Genomic DNA, 16,835 nt, shown 5'->3' with positions numbered 1-16,835 from the left:
ATCATATGAAGTCATAAAAGGAGGAGAAAAAAATTTTTAATTAAGTCCCCCAACTCAATAAAAAAATATACAAGTGGATTTTTATATTAGTTTTTAAAAGTAACACAATCCAATTATATGCTGTCTTACAAGAGATACTTAAAGATCACATGAATAGAAGAAAATGAAGAGAAAAACTCAAAACAGCAGGCAGACATTCAACACAACAAGAAAAGCAATACTATAATATTAACACCAGATAAAGATAAACAAAGCTTTAAAAAAAAAAAAAACCTTTTGGGGGGTAAGAAAGTAATTCCTTAGGTATAAAATGAATTCATTGGGAAAATACAATGACCTTAAGCCTGCATCCATTTAAACTGCATAACATTCAAAATTTAAAATTGAGAGAATTAAAAATAGAAATTGGTACTCCATTATGCTAGTGGGATATCTGGACATATTTTATCAGACAGTAGATGGTGAAGAAGCTGTCTGCAATACAGGAGACCTGGGTTCAATCCCTGGGTCAGGAAAATCTCCTGGAGAAGGAAATGGCTACCTACTCCAGGATTCTTTCCTGGGAAATCTCATGGACAGAGGAGCCTGCTGGGCTACAGTCCATTGGGTCACAAAGAGTTGGACATGACTGAGTGACTAACATTGAGGTAACAGGTAAAAAATTTAAGAATGCAGAGGACTTTAAAAACTATAATCAATCTTAAACCAATGAATTTAACATACAGCACTGAACTAAGGCATTTTCTTTTAGTCAGCACTCAAGAAACAGTTTTTAAAAAATACCCAAAACAGACCAGTAAGTCTAAACAAATACTGAAGAATAATAGAAAATCTCATGTCTATATCCACAAAGAAGTAAACTTAGATATCAATAACAGAAATGTAGCAACTCTCTGGTCTTCCCACACCCATTATATGTTTGGAAACTTGGAAGCAAACTTACAAGTAACTCATGAGATAAAAAGTTTTGTAACGGAAATTACAAAATATTTAGATTCTCAGTGACATGCCAAAATTTGTAAAAAGCAGTTAAATTGATTATAAAGATAAATTGTGCATATTTAAGAGTAGAAAAAATACTGAAAATTCAAGAGTTGAGTGTGTAAATCAAGAAGTTAATGAGTGAACTATTGAATAAAAACTGAAGAAGAAAGATTGTAAAGAAGCAGAATGGATATTCATAAGTAGAAAAGAACAATTATGACTATCAAGAACAGGAAAAGGATTTTTTCATTAACATTAATAAAACAGGTATACCTCTAATGAGAGATGGCTTAAATAAACATTAATAGGAATAAAACATAGGCACATATTTGAGGTATAGTATAGATTCAAAGGTAAATATAATTATAATGAAAATTAGATTTTAAAAAGTATGTATGTATGGATGCTCAGCCGCGTTAGACTGATGCCAGGCTCCTCTGTCCATAGAATTTTCCAGGCAAGAATGTTGGAGTGGGTGGCCATTGCCTTCCGAAGGGAATCATCCTGACCCAGGGACTGAAGGTACATTTCTTGCACTGGCTGAGGCAGATGTCAGTAGGTGCCCAATATGCTACTGGAGATCAGCGGAGAAATAACTCCAGAAAGAATGAAGGGATGGAGCCAAAGCAAAAACAACACCCAGCTGTGGATGTGACTGGTGATAGAAGCAAGGTCTGATGCTATAAAGAGCAATATTGCATGGGAACCTGGAATGTCAGTTCCATGAATCAAGACAAATTGGAAGTGGTCAAACAGGAGATGGCAAGGGTGAACGTCAACATTCTAGGAATCAGCAAACTAAAATGGACTGGAGTGGGTGAATTTAACTCGGATGGCCATTACATCTACTACTGTGGGCAGGAATCCCTCAGAAGAAATGGAGTAGCCATCATGGTCAACAAAAGAGTCCGAAATGCAGTACTTGGATGCAATCTCAAAAAAGACAGAATGATCTCTGTTCATTTCCAAGGCAAACCATTCAATATCACAGTTATCCAAGCCTATGCCCCAACCAGTAAAGCGGAAGAAGCTGAAGTTGAACGGTTCTATGAAGACCTACAGACCTGTTAGAACTAACACCCAAAAAAGGTGTACTTTTCATTATAGGGGACTGGAATGCAAAAGTAGGAAGTCAAAAAAAAACCGGAATAACAGGCAAATTTGGCCTCAGAATGCAGAATGAAGCAGGGCAAAGACTAATAGAGTTTTGCCAACAAAATGCAAACACACTCTTCCAACAACACAAGAGAAGACTCTACACATGGACATCACCAGATGGTCAACACCGAAATCAGATTGATTATATTCTTTGCAGCCAAAGATGGAGAAGCTCTATACAGTCAACAAAAACAAGACCAGGAGCTGACTGCGGCTCAGATCATGAACACCTTATTACCAAATTCAGACTTAAATTGAAGAAAGTAGGGAAAACCACTAGACCATCAGGGATGACCTAAATCAAATCCCTTATGGTTATACAGTGGAAGTGAGAAATAGACTTAAGGGACTAGATCTGATAGACTGCCTGAAGAACTATGGACGGAGGTTCCTGACATTGTACAGGAGACAGGGATCAAGACCATCCCCATGGAAAAGAAATGCAAAAAAGCAAAATGTCTGTCGGATGAGGCCTTACAAATAGCTGTGAAAAGAAGAGAGGCGAAAAACAAAGGAGAAACGGAAAGATATAAGCATCTGAATGCAGAGTTCTGAAGAATAGCAGGAAGAGATAAGAAAGCCTTCCTCAGCGATCAATGCAAAGAAATAGAGGAAACCAACAGAATGGGAAAGACTAGAGATCTCTTCAAGAAAATCAGAGATACCAAGGGAACATTTCATGCAAAGATGGGCTCGATAAAGGACAGAAATGGTATGGACCTAACAGAAGCAGAAGATATTAAGAAGAGGTGGCAAGAATACACAGAAGAACTGTACAAAAAAGATCTTCACGACCCGGATAATCACCATGGTGTGATCACTCACCTAGAGCCAGACATCCTGGAATGTGAAGTCAAGTGGGCCTTAGAAAGCATCACTATGAACAAAGCTAGTGGAGGTGATGGAATTCCAGTTGAGCTATTTCAAATCCTGAAAGATGATGCTGTGAAAGTGCTGCACTCAATATGCCAGCAAATTTGGAAACCTCATCAGTGGCCACAGGACTGGAAAAGGTCAGTTTTCATTCCAATGCCAAAGAAAGGCAATGCCAAAGAATGCTCAAACTACTGCACAATTGAACTCATCTCACACGCTAGTAAGGTAATGCTCAAAATTCTCCAAGCCAGGCTTCAGCAATATGTGAACCGTGAACTTCCAGATGTTCAAGCTGGTTTTAGAAAAGACAGAGGAACCAGAGATCAAATTGCCAACATCCACTGGATCATGGAAAAAGCAAGAGAGTTCCAGAAAAACATCTATTTCTGCTTTATTGACTATGCCAAAGCCTTTGACTATGTGGATCACAATAAACTGTGGAAAATTCTGAAAGAGATGAGAATACCAGACCACCTGACCTGCGTCTTGGGAAACCTATATGCAGGTCAGGAAGCAACAGTTCGAACTGGACATGGAACAACACACTGGTTCCAAATAGGAAAAGCAGTACGTCAAGGATGTATACTGTCACCCTGCTTATTTAACTTCTATGCAGAGTACATCATGAGAAAGGCTGGACTGGAAGAAACACAAGCTGGAATCAAGATTGCCAGGAGAAATATCAATCACCTCAGATATGCAGATGACACCACTCTTATGGCAGAAAGTAAAGAGGATCTAAAAAGCCTCTTGATGAAAGTGAAAGAGGAGAATGAAAAAGTTGGCTTAAAGCTCAACATTCAGAAAACAAAGATCATGGCATCTGGTCTCATCACTTCATGGGAAATAGATGGGGAAACAATGTCAGACTTTATTTTTTTTAGCTCCAAAATCACTGCAGATGGTGATTGCAGCCATGAAATTAAAAGACGCTTACTCCTTGGCAGGAAAGTTATGACCAACCTAGATAGCATGTTGAAAAGCAGAGACATTACTCTGCCAACAAAGGTCCGTCTAGTCAAGGCTATGGTTTTTCCTGTGGTCATGTATGGATGTGAGAGTTGGAGTGTGAAGAAAGCTGAGCACTGAAGAATTGATGCTTTTGATCTGTGGTGTTGGAGAAGACTCTTGAGAGTCCCTTGGACTGCAAGGAGATCCAATCAGTCCATTCTGAAGGAGATCAGCCCTGGGGTTTCTTTGGAAGGAATGATGCTAAAGCTGAAACTCCAGTACTTTGGCCACTTCATGTGAAGAGTTGACTCATTGGAAAAGACTCTGATGCTGCGAGGGATTGGGGACAGGAGGAGAAGGGGACGACAGAGGATGAGATGGCTGGATGGCATCACTGACTCGATGGATGTGAGTCTGAGTGAACTCTGGGAGGTGGTGATGGACAGGGAGCCTTGGTGTGCTGCGATTCATGGGGTCTCAAAGAGTCAGACATGACTGAGTGACTGAACTGAACTACGATTTTAGCCAATATCTTTGAACACATCCCCAGTGGCTAAGATGGTAAAGAGTCTGCCTACATTGGGAAACGTGGGTTCAATCCCTGGGTTGGGAAGATCCTCTGGAGAAGGATGGCAACCCACTCCATTACTCCTGCCTGGAAAATCCGAGGGATGGAGCAGCCTGGTATGCTACAGTCCATGGGGTCACAAAGAGTTGGACAGGACTGAGTGACTTCACGTACACCACAGACTGTTCAGTTAAAACTTTATGGTTCCCTGGTGGCTCAGACGGTAAAGCATCTGTCTACAATGTGGGAAACCCGGGTTCAATCCCTGGGTATGGAAGATCTCCTGGAGAAGGAAATGGCAACCCATTCCAGTATTCTTGCCTGGAAAATCCCATGGATGGAGGAGCCTGGTAGGCTACAGTCCATGGGGTCGCAAAGAGTTGGACATGACTTCACTTTCACTTTTGAAGACAGATAAATATTTCAAGCTCACAAATTTTCAAATTATATTAAAAATAGCAAACCAATAAATTTGTGTAAATTCTTATAAAATAAATAGAAAACCCTCCTACTCAAAGTGTATACACATCACATATTACAAACAGCTCTGAAGACTAACTTTACCAATACATCAAGCAACTCTCCCACCACTTATATATGTATTCCAGAGAATAGGGAAAGAAAGACAGCTCTTAAATTTACTTTATGAAGTTAATATAACTTATTTCAAAAGAAGGACATACAAGGATAATACAAGAAAGAGAATTTGTGGCCAATCTCACTTATAAACACAAAAATGTACAATTTTATCAATTTAAAAAAAATCTAAAGGATTCCCAAAAAGCTCTTGACATTTGTTAGGAGTGAAGTCAAAGTGATACAGATGTATGTTTGATTAGCACCTTTATTTTTCTACATATTTAGTGTTTCACAGGAAAATAAAATAGACTATAAGGAGAAAGGAATTTCAAACTTATGCTGTTGGTTACTATCTGGAGAGTATCACAGAGATGCAAAGAAAGATTCAGAGAGGTACATAGACTTTCATGAGAAAATAAAAAAACAAGATCTAATTCAAAGATGTCCATCAAAGCAAAAATATGCTTTATAATTTCAGAACAAAGACAGAGCAGATAAAGTGAAGTCGCTCAGTCGTGTCTGACTCTTTGCGACCCCATGGGCAGTAGCCTGCACCAGGCTCCTCCGTCCATGGGATTTTCTAGGCAAGAATACTGGAGTGGGTTGCCACTTCCTTCTCCAGGGAATCTTCCCGACCCAGGGATCGAACCCAGGTCTCCCACAGTGTAGACAGACGCTTTACCATCTGAGCCAGAACTTCTTGCTAAATTTGTGGCCACACAGGATGTTTAATCCCATTTTAATTATCCTAACATATTTATTCTTAATTGGCTTAAGAACAAGCTCATTATATCTGATCTTATCTTATACTTGTCTTATCTTATCAAAGCTAGTACCTAACCTCCCTAATCAGAGGAAGCAAAGATGCAGTTATCTTAGTGTCTAATTCCTGCAAGCGACCTGCAGACTGCAGCCTACCAGGCTCCGCTGTCCATGGGATTTTCCAGGCAAGAGTACTGGAGTGGGGTGCCATTGCCTTCTCCACACTAAAGTATAAAGTAGTTGAAGTCCAGAGAAGCAGAGAAGAGAAGGGACAATTGCCAAACTGCCACACTAAGTGTCTATATTACAGAAGACAACATTAGGAGTCAATAAAATCATGGGAAAGCATCCGATTGGGGTCAGGGAAATTATATTGTAACCAAAGGGAGTTTGAAGAGCATCAGTCTGAGTAAAGGCAGACTCTGGAGCTCTTGTTGGCTTAAAACTTCCTATTTTCCAGAAGGGAAATCCCAGAGGATTAGCACATAAAATGTCCACAGGAGATACACTCAAGCAGAGGGAAGGAGCCCATTAAAGAGGCAGACCAAAGCCTTATGTTACAAGAACTGCCCAAAGAAATACAGAAAGAGCTCAAAATCAAAGAGTTCTTCGTTGTCTCCAAAAAATTACAGAGGAATAGATTCTGAAAGAGCTCAGTGAAGAAAAGTAGGCTTTTGAAGAGTGAAGTCTAAAGAAAAAATAATGATCAGAGGGCAAAATCTAGCCATCTACAACCTAAATCCGAGTACCTTTCACAAAATGAAGAGACTGTAAAAATTCTATCAGGGAGCATTGACTCGCTTACAATACAGTATCATGAGGTTAGTGACAAACAAGGATTATGATAAAAAAAAAAAAGATTTTTAAATGTTAATAATCCTGATGGACTCTTTGCAACTCTATGGACTATACAGTCCATGGAATTCTCCAGGTCAGAATACTGGAGTGGGTAGTCGCTGCCTTCTCTAGGGGATCTTCCCAACCCAGGTCTCCCACATTGCAGGCAGATTCTTTACCAGCTGAGCCACCAGGAAAGCCCACTTAAAAAATAACATAATGAAAACACAGAGGTAAGAGCGACTGTAAGTGCAATTATCTCCCCCTCCTTCAAAATATATTATCCAAAGTCTGAGTAGTTAAAAAAATTATCACTTCTATTTCAATCTGTCACATTTTAACAGCTTTGGAGAGAACTTTCAGATATGAATACATCTTGTGGCAATGTTTAGCGATCTCGTTTTTGGTTTTACTTCCATTCTTTTTTATTATTCAGGCCAAACTTAATTAAATTTAGTATTTTTAATTAAAATGGTATAATTTGGTTTTTCTAAGATGACCTCTGACTATGGCTACAATTAGGAGATGTCAAATACTATTTATAAAACAACAGGGAAAGTTATTGTTGATGACAAGATTTCAGGTTACTATTCAATTTTTTTACTTTCCAGCATTAATTTATCTTAAAAGTATGTAATATTTTATGAAACCAGCAAAGTTGTAATTCTTCACTACAAAAAGATTAAACCTAATAAAATATACTGGAATGAATCCCAGAAGTTGGGCTCACCGAGGACATTTATTAAAATCCCCTCAGAGACATCCATTAGAAGCTAGAATTTGTTTAGCAAGCACTTTTTAAACTCCTACTGTGTGACTAGGAAGGAAGAAGCATAATTATAAATGGTATAGATCAACGACCTCTAATTCAAGGAACTTACATTTTACTTATGGAAATATACAAGAAATTCATACCAAAGAAGTGGTAAGAAAGATTATCATTAATAATTTTTTGTAAATTTCATAATCCATCTCTCAGAAAACTCCATAGGTGAGGTTTTATATGAGTGTTATCCTTTGCTAAGATAAGGATATGGGCTTCCCTGGTGGCTTAGTCGGTAAAAAATCTGCCTGCAACGCAGGAGACCTGGATTCGATCTGTGCGTCTGGAAGATCCCCTAGAGAAGGAAATGGAAACCCTCTCCAATATTATTACCTGGGAAATCCCATGGACAGAGGAGCCTGGAGAGCTACAGTCCACGGGGTCACAAGAGTTGAACAGGACTTGGCGACTAAACCACCACCAAGTTAATGATAAAGGACATTAAAACAACTGATTAGGCAAAAAAAACCCATATACTTCAAACTCCATTTTCAGTCAGAACCCACCTTACATCTCACTGATGTGGTTTTTCCACCTAGTTATTTGGTGGTCTAATACTATAGTAATTTTCAAGCCCTGAGATAATCAAAGGGCCCTTGCAGATACTGTTAGTTTGTTTTCATGCATGTCAGGTTAGTATTTTCTACCAGGCATGGTTCAGAAATGGGAGAGGGACCAACAAAGTTTCGATTGTTTTTTAATATAACATCATCAGAGAAATACTCTTTAGATCCATTTTCTTTTTCAACTGCACTCACTCAGAGTAACCCACATCACCATGTCTACTCAGCCAGAGAGCTACTCGGAGAAATAACCACAAAACCCTGGCCAAGAACAAATAAGATAAAACAGAAAAAAAAAAAAAAAAAAAAACTATGCAAAAAGTAGTGGGTTCCCAAGCTGAGTGCTATCAGTATTTCTCATAAGAATTTCAAGATCACTATCAGAACTGAAACAGCTGAGGGATGCTGAAGCTTTCTCATGATTACTACTATAATACTGTCACTGCTGCTGCCACACCACCACCACCACTGTATGCTCCTCAGCCTCCCCAGAAAGCTGGCCTGTGAAGGAACCTGAGGAGGGTTGCACTGTGGTCTGTCCTTTACTGCAGGGACCTCGGGGAAACTCTGGAATTCTCAGTGCCCTGAGCCACATATATTTAGATGCCAAGATCCTGTTGAAACCTATTACCTTGGACAGGATGACTATTCCACTATTGGACAAATTAAGTAACTGCCAAAGACCAACAGGAAGCATTCAGGGACAACTAGGAGTATTTTATGTCCTATTAGGATAATCTGACAATGAGGATCAAACTCTAGACTTAACAGTCTGAAGTCTAATTTGGACTGGATTTAATTTCAGAATTACCAGCTGAAGGTAGAATAGACTTACAGCATTTATTTTCATTCAGAATGATTTCAACAGGCTAGGACTTATATTCTGAAGGAGATCAGCCCTGGGATTTCTTTGGAAGGAATGATGCTAAAGCTGAAACTCCAGTACTTTGGCCACCTCACGCGAAGAGTTGACTCATTGGAAAAGACTCTGATGCTGGGAGGGATTGGGGGCAGGAGGAGAAGGGGACAACAGAGGATGAGATGGCTGGATGGCATCACTGACTCGATGGACGTGAGTCTAAGTGAACTCTGGGAGTTGGTGATGGACAGGGAGGCCTGGCGTGCTGCAATTCATGGGGTCGCAAAGAGTCGGACACGACTGAGCGACTGAAATGAACTGAGGACTTACATAGTTATCTCTCCATAGAGAAGACAAAGAAGGTTAAAGCTACATTTCTAAAACTGTGTGAATTAGATGTCTAACTGGTAGGAGAGGCAGATGACTCTATCTGGCTGGCTAAGGAGTGCTGGGTGGGCTCATCTGGTTTTGTATTCACCTTGTGTTGGTTCAACAAAGAAAGACCTTCCCGAAGAAGCACAGGGTGAATCTTATTCAACTACATAGAAGTAACTATCCTACTATGCAGAAAACTACAGGATGTCTCACTCATCAAGACAGATATACTTGCCATCCTGTTACTTATAAATAACTCGCTGAAAACGTATTCAACACCTACTAAATGAGAGAGACATAATGGGTGCAGAAAGTACTACAAAGGTAGATGGGAAAGTCACTGTTTCTAAGGAAGTAACAACTTCATGGCAAAGAGTGGGGAGCAAAATGTACATATATATATGAAGTAATAAAACCATCCTGATTCTAAAATGTTGCACAGCACACAGAATCTTTTACTCTGTAAGATCCCTAAGGTCACAGAACATCAGAAACATCACTTCCTAAAAGAGACATGAGATACTACCTGGAGATGGTTACATTTAAGGCCGTTTTACTTCCCTTTGACATGTTTTCACTTCTCATCTTATAGTGCTGGGCATACACTGGAGGGTTAATCAGTACTACTGACTTCATTTGCACAAAAGAAGCCACTGTACTCAGCTGGTTGCTGGGTTAGTCAGTCAGTCAGAGTACCTTCCTAGTAATAAACTGCAGGTAACTTTTGACAGATTTTTACATTAATTGACTTATTTTAAATCCCATCTTCTTCCTCTGTCTGATTTTACAGGATCAGCCAGAAAATCTGTTAGTTGCTAGCTCTCCTCCTATGTTTAACTAGGGTCCCTACATTTCAGCACCCATGGCAGGCTCATCACATCATGGATGCTATGCTGCTCTTCACTGATGCCCACAGGTCTAGGTAGACTAGACATTCAGAACATATCCCCAGATAACAGTTTAGATTTTGGGAGCCAGCCAGTCCCTGGCTTAGATCTTTAGCCATGTCATTTATGGACCACCTCCTTCACCCTCTGGCCCTCAGTTTATTCAGGTGCAAAACAAAAATCATTCTACTGTACATAATTGAAGCAAATGAGATAACATGGCAAAGTATATAGTCATTGCTCAAGTCGCTAAGTTATGGCCAACTCTTCTGCGGTCCCATGGAATGTAGCCAGCCAGGCTCCTCTGTTCATGGGATTTTTCCAGGCAAGGATACTGGAGTGGGTTGCCATTTCCTTCTCCAGAGGATCTTCCCCACATAGGAATCGAACCCGGGTCTCCTGCATTGGCAGGCGAATTCTCTACCAATGAGCCACCAGGGAAGCCCCATAGTACCTAGACCACTGCATTAAATACAGGGAGTGGGTGACAGTTTACCCTTGCATGCCTTCCTTAAAGTAGCTTCATTATTTCCAGTACTCTGTAGTCTAACAAAAAAGCAGGTTAACAAGAACACAGTGGTCTCTCTCCTTTGTCGCCTTTTACATTTGCTAGCAAATGAGCCAAAAGATGTTTAGTGGCATGCAGGATTCCTAGGTTATGACAATTAAAACAAAAGATCCTGACTGAAGACCTGAACATCTGATAGGATCCTGAAAAGAGTACAAGCCTTGCTTACCTCCCAGCCCTGAAGGCAGCTAATTAAAGGGATGAAGAGGTCCCTGTGCCTTGAATTTTCTTAAACTCATGATATGGTGTTGACTTTCCTGAGGTTGGTAGCACACAAATTTAACAGACGGTCACTGACTTTTTAATTACTTAAGGTATCATATGGTGACTGCAGCCATGAAATTAAAAGACGCTTACTCCTTGGAAGAAAAGTTATGACCAACCTAGATAGCATATTCAAAAGCGGAGACATTACTTTGCCGATTAAGGTCCATCTAGTCAAGGCTAAGGTTTTTCCAGTGGTCATGTATGGATGTGAGAGTTGGACTGTGAAGAAGGCTGAGAGCCGAAGAATGGATGCTTTTGAACTGTGGTGTTGGAGAAGACTCTTGAGAGTCCCTTGGACTGCAAGGAGATCCAATCAGTCCATTCTGAAGGAGCTCAGCCCTGGGATTTCTTTGGAAGGCATGATGCTAAAGCTGAAACTCCAGTACTTTGGCCACCTCATGCGAAGAGTGGACTCATTGGAAAAGACTCTGATGCTGGGAGGGATTGGGGACAGGAGGAGAAGGGGACGACACAGGATTAGATGGCTGGATGGCATCACCAACTTGATGGACGTGAGTCTGAGTGAACTCTGGGAGTTGGTGATGGACAGGGAGGCCTGGCATGCTGTGATTCATGGGGTCACAAAGAGTCGGACACGACTGAGCGACTGAACTGAACTGAAGGTATCATAACATGATGTTTTGGGGGGCTTGTTTCTTTTTAGTATATTCTTTACATATCACTCTCCCATTACACTTTTCAACTTCAGAAGCTACTTAAAATACTTTAGAAAACTCAAAGATTAAGGGGAAAATGTCAATATATATGTAGGTATGGTTATACACTAACTTACACATTTGAGGCCAGACAATAACTATAAAATGATTTAGCCTTGGAAACAATGAAAAAGATAATTATGCTATATTTAAAGAATTTGAAGCAAAAATAAATTCTGTTTCCCCAAAGATCTCTGATATAAGGCTATCTAAACCCTATTATAAAGACTTTACTGAAAATATGCTCCCAGAATTTAACAAAATCTTGGTATACAGTTGGCAATCAATAAATCTTTACTCAATCAATAAATACATGGGTTAAAATCTTGCTTGAATTTTACAAACAGATAAACTCTGCAAATAAGAATTACCATAAGTTGCCAAGAAAGTAAGTGGCAGAACCAGTAATAAAGTTCAGGTCAATAAATTTGTACTTTCTACCACCCATTTTACAAAATGTTACAATGATCATTACCCTTACTCAGAGATAAAATAACTGAGAGAAATGAAGCCATTAGCTCCAGGCATCCAATAAGGCAGGTTTGGTCTAGAATTTTAATGTTCAGCCTAGGATATGTTTATTTTCCTCTTTTTCAATTTTCATATTCCTGTTCCCCCTAATGTTGCTGTTGATTTCCTGATGAAAAGTTATGAGGAAGGAAATCTTTAGAAGAAAACCTGGGGCTGACTTGCAGGACCTACTATGTGGGTCTCCTACACTTCTCAGCAATTGTACACTGGTTTTCAGACAAGCACTACTGAATATTTCAAGCAGCATAAGATGAAAAGCAAGGCAGAGGAGTTTTCCTGCAGCGTATCCCGACAGTGTACTCTTTAGTCCAATGAACACTTTACAAAAGTTGCCTCCCCTCCCCCCCGCCCCGCAGTACCGTGTATTCCAATAAAGTGAAACCCAGTAGCAGGAACAAAACACGGCACGTGAGATTGAATCATGACTTGGCAGATAATTACTTGAATGCGTATATTGTTTTAAATCCCTTATCTTTAGCCTCTGCTCCGTCCAGCAATATCATTCACAAATTTAGCAAAATGCTTAAAATCATTCCACTGTAATATGCTACCTTATTTAGCACCTTCTTGGTTTAGATACATTGGGAAGATTTAAAATTTTCCTTGTTTAACTATTAAAAGAAAGTTCCTATTATTTCATTCAACAATATTTAAATCTCTAAAATGAGAAATGTGATAGTCAATCGAACACTCACCTAAACCAGACTTTTTTAATCGCTTTAAGTGCTGACTTGTTTGTTTTCCAGTGGGAGATTTTTGCCCATGTTTCATTTCTTTATCTGAACTGTCTGCTTCACCATTTTTAGATTCAGATCCTAAAAGAGGAAATAGTTATTATGTCATTATCTTCCTCTTGCTGTCCTTGAAAAGAAAAATCTCAAATTGTTTTACCAACCATCGATATAATCTCCTTTTCTAAGAGTTAATACACTGCCTTTGGCCACAATCTGATTCCTCTACTGGATATAAAGAGAAAAGTCCAATAAATCAATCAAACAGAACAAAAAGCAAGAACAGATGGCCTAATAGTGGAGTCAAAAACACATTCACTGATCTGATAGCTTTTAAAAGAAACACTCAGATCTTTTGTGAAAATATATGAATACACTTCAACAATACTATGCCACTTGGAGACGATGCAAGGCCAAGACAGAAAGATGAAGGATGAAGAGAGGTAGAGATCATGCCTTTATGAATAACTTTACGTTGAAGCAGGAAGAGAAAATGCAAACATCAATCTATAATAAATAGAATGGTACACAGCTGAAAAAGTGACAGAAGGTAAATTAGAAGAAAAGGTCAGGGCTGCACTGAGGTGAGAAGAATGCCGCCAGAACACAAAAACTAATAAACGATTCCTAGATTTTGTAGCAGAGGATGGCAAAACAAATTCACACTCACAGAAGAATGGCTTTTGATGGCATTACACATCAGCATGTGGTCCAGCATTCAAGTTCGGCATTCACACAAAAGCCAAAGCAAGAGAAACCCAGCTAGCAGTACCACACATCTCCTTACATCTAGTGACATTAGCAAATGAAGTCCTGTGATGATGAGCAAGACGTGCTCTTGCTTTTTTTTTTTAAGAGCAAAATGCCCAGTTAGGTTTGAATCAAGGAAAGAGTCAAAGGCACACATACACACACACACACAAAAAAAATAAATGAAACCTTAAGTGAAAATAGTATTCAGTTTCAGAGAAAATTCATGACATCTCTCTCTCAGTGAGGAACTCTCCTCCAGGGAGTAACTGACCAAGCATAGAATATTTTAGCTCTTTACCTGAAGGCGAATCCGACTGCTCATCAGACACCTTTAATGGTGTCAGAACCACACGAGGGACAGTCTTGTTTACCATCATTGAGACTCCATTTCTTCTCTTCTGCTGCTGCCTCAAAGCCTACAAAAACATGATAATAAAATAGAACAGAAACATATAGTCAAAATGATTTCTCATAACTGAATTAAATGATCCACTTGTCTATCATTAGATAGAACCTCTCAGACTTAAATTCCACAGAGTCACTCATTTGTCAAGACTCTTCAGCGTCACCTTCCTGTCATTTTTCCCTCAAAAGCATAAAATTGGGCTTTAGCAGAGGGTAGAAACCTGAGACCATTTTCGGGAGAATTCTGAAAACCAAACAGCATGGGGAGGTTTGTGGTACCCGAGCTGTGGCTTGAGAGCCCATGGAATTGGAAACCATGACTCCCAAAGAAAAGAAATGTAAAATAAATGTTTCGCAACCAGGATAAGAATATGTGTCTGCACTTCTCTTGCAGGTGCGTCCTCTCCACTGGGCTGCTCAGTCAATCAAGTTAACACTGGGTGTCATCAGTATGTACAGCAGGTAAGGACTACAGTATTGATGCACTCACTCAGCCGTGGGGAGCGCTGCACAAAATCACTGAACATGGCAGGAATCATTTATTTCTGTGAAGGGAATCAGTCCTAATCTTGGAAACCTTGCAGCACTTGGCTCCTGTCTGCTTGACTTTGGGCATTAACCTTCAGAACACGAACATGACGGCGTTCTGGCAAATCCAGTGCGGGGTGGGGGGGTGGGGGGAGATTGATACGAGAATAAATTGCTCCAAATGGGAGTGCTTTACGTTTCATAAATGAATCGGCCCTGGTGATGATAATGTAATAAAAAGACATTGAAAAGTTTTGAAATACAGCTTATCTAGCTGATCGTTTTACGCAGAAAATTACCCGTAATAAAAAGGGGCTTAAGCATACACAATTGAAGAGACATTAAATTCACCGTTGTAGGAATGCTAAAACTCCTCAAAAGGGTAAAAGGCTGACCACAGACAGTCTCCAACCTTTTTATTCCTGGTTTCTGTGTAATGTTTACCAATTTTATAACATCTCAGTTACTTGATTAATGTTCTTTGACCAATAATTGTCACCGTCTCCTGAAATGCTGTATTGACACTATAGCCCCCTGCTGACAGAAACACTATTCTATATGCAAAGTGTTTTACCTGAATGTCCAACTTGCTGACCATAAAATTTAGCAATCAAATAATTACAGGTGTATAAAACTAAATATCACTTAAATGAAAGAAAGCATATTCAGATGAGAGTTAAAACCCGATGGGGAAGTGAATAGCTTAGGAAATCTCTTATAAATGATACTGTTGCTAATAATAATAGGGGACATTTTCCCTTCAATTCTTACATTTAATGAGTTTATAAAGTACCAGCCACTTGGGGAGGGGCGGTGGGGTGGAGGGGACAGGAGATACAAAGATAATAAAGATGCCATCCTCCTCATGAGTTCATGTGCTATATAAAATATTTACAACATTTACTCTTTCATTAAGATGTGTACATAATTGCATACATTTCTCTAGCCCTGCATAAGAACTCCAAGCACTTTATAGACATTAACCTACAATCCAACATAAAACAATATAAGGTAAGGCAGTACCTTAAATTACAATTAAGCTCACCTTTGCCCACTATATAAGATAAGACTTCCCAAAACAATTATAACCTATATAAAGAGTGATCATTTTCTAGGAGTCTACATAGATTTCAAATTTTTCCCTTGGCAATCCTAACAGGTATTTTAAAAATCTTCATTTAATGGCACGGTGGGGCGGTATATTTTGGAAAATGTTGAAGAGATGATGAAAAGATAAAAGAGATGATACAATCAGAGGCTTAGAAGCCAGAATCACAAAGTCAAAGGTGACATGTCTTTTTATAGGGTTTGTGGTAAATAATTACTAAAATAACAAAAATGCTGTCCTCAAGTCTTACAGCTAAGACTCTATTATAGAAAAATTAGCAGTTGGACAGAAATAAACCAAGATAACAATAATATGAAAAGAAAAATCCATGGCTATTTTGAATTTTAAATAGTCAAGCTGGAGCCAAGGTAGATATAAGGAATGTTAGTTAATATCGAGCCCATTTCAATGGTCTCAATGACTTTTTCTGAATATATATTTCCTACTCAGAAATTTGAATATTATTTCTTGGTACGGCATGTTCTAAAATATTGAAATGCAACACTACATGCTTGTAGGTGATGAAAACTTTGTCGAGCTTTCTTTCTTTTTTTTTGCTTGTACTCTGTGGCAATGCAGTATCTTCTTATTCCCTGCCTACCAGGGGTACAATCCACACCCCATGCAGTAGAAGCATCCTAACCACTGGATGCCAGGGAAGTCCCAATATGCCTACCACTGAAATGACTTTTGCTCTTTAGTTCTTCTATGTATTTGCTCAAGTCTCATTAGTAAGTGATGACGGGAAAACTGGACAGCTGCATGTAAAAAATGAAATTAGAACACTCCCTAATACCAAACACTAAAATAAACTCAAATGGATTAAAGACCTAAACCTAAGGTCAGATACTATAAAACTCTTAGAGGAAAATATAGGCAGGCAGAACTCTCTCACATAAATTGCAGCAAGATCTTTTTTGACCCACCTCCTAGATTAATGAAAATAAAAACAAAAATAAACAAATGGGACCTAATTAAACTTAAAAGCTTTTGTGCAGCAAAGGAA

The 16,835-nt window shown here is 39.1% G+C and overlaps 1 protein-coding gene across 1 annotated transcript in view; it reads right to left on the bottom strand.

Moving 5' to 3' along the window:
- The window catches only part of ASXL3 (ASXL transcriptional regulator 3), a 197,340-nt gene that overhangs the window by 79,693 nt on the left and 100,812 nt on the right, over nt 1-16,835 (bottom strand). The window contains exons 6-7 of the mRNA XM_040264812.1: nt 14,087-14,204; nt 13,000-13,119 (exon numbers count right to left, since the gene is read on the bottom strand). Coding sequence (XP_040120746.1) covers nt 13,000-13,119; nt 14,087-14,204 — 238 coding nt within the window. The remainder of the gene's footprint in view (nt 1-12,999; nt 13,120-14,086; nt 14,205-16,835) is intronic.

This window comes from Oryx dammah, unplaced genomic scaffold (assembly GCF_014754425.2).
Source record: "Oryx dammah isolate SB20612 unplaced genomic scaffold, SCBI_Odam_1.1 HiC_scaffold_22, whole genome shotgun sequence".
In the NCBI taxonomy this organism is placed as follows: domain Eukaryota; kingdom Metazoa; phylum Chordata; class Mammalia; order Artiodactyla; family Bovidae; genus Oryx; species Oryx dammah.
The sequence above is the reverse complement of the archived record's forward strand: the minus strand, read 5'-3'. Positions and strand labels throughout refer to the sequence as shown.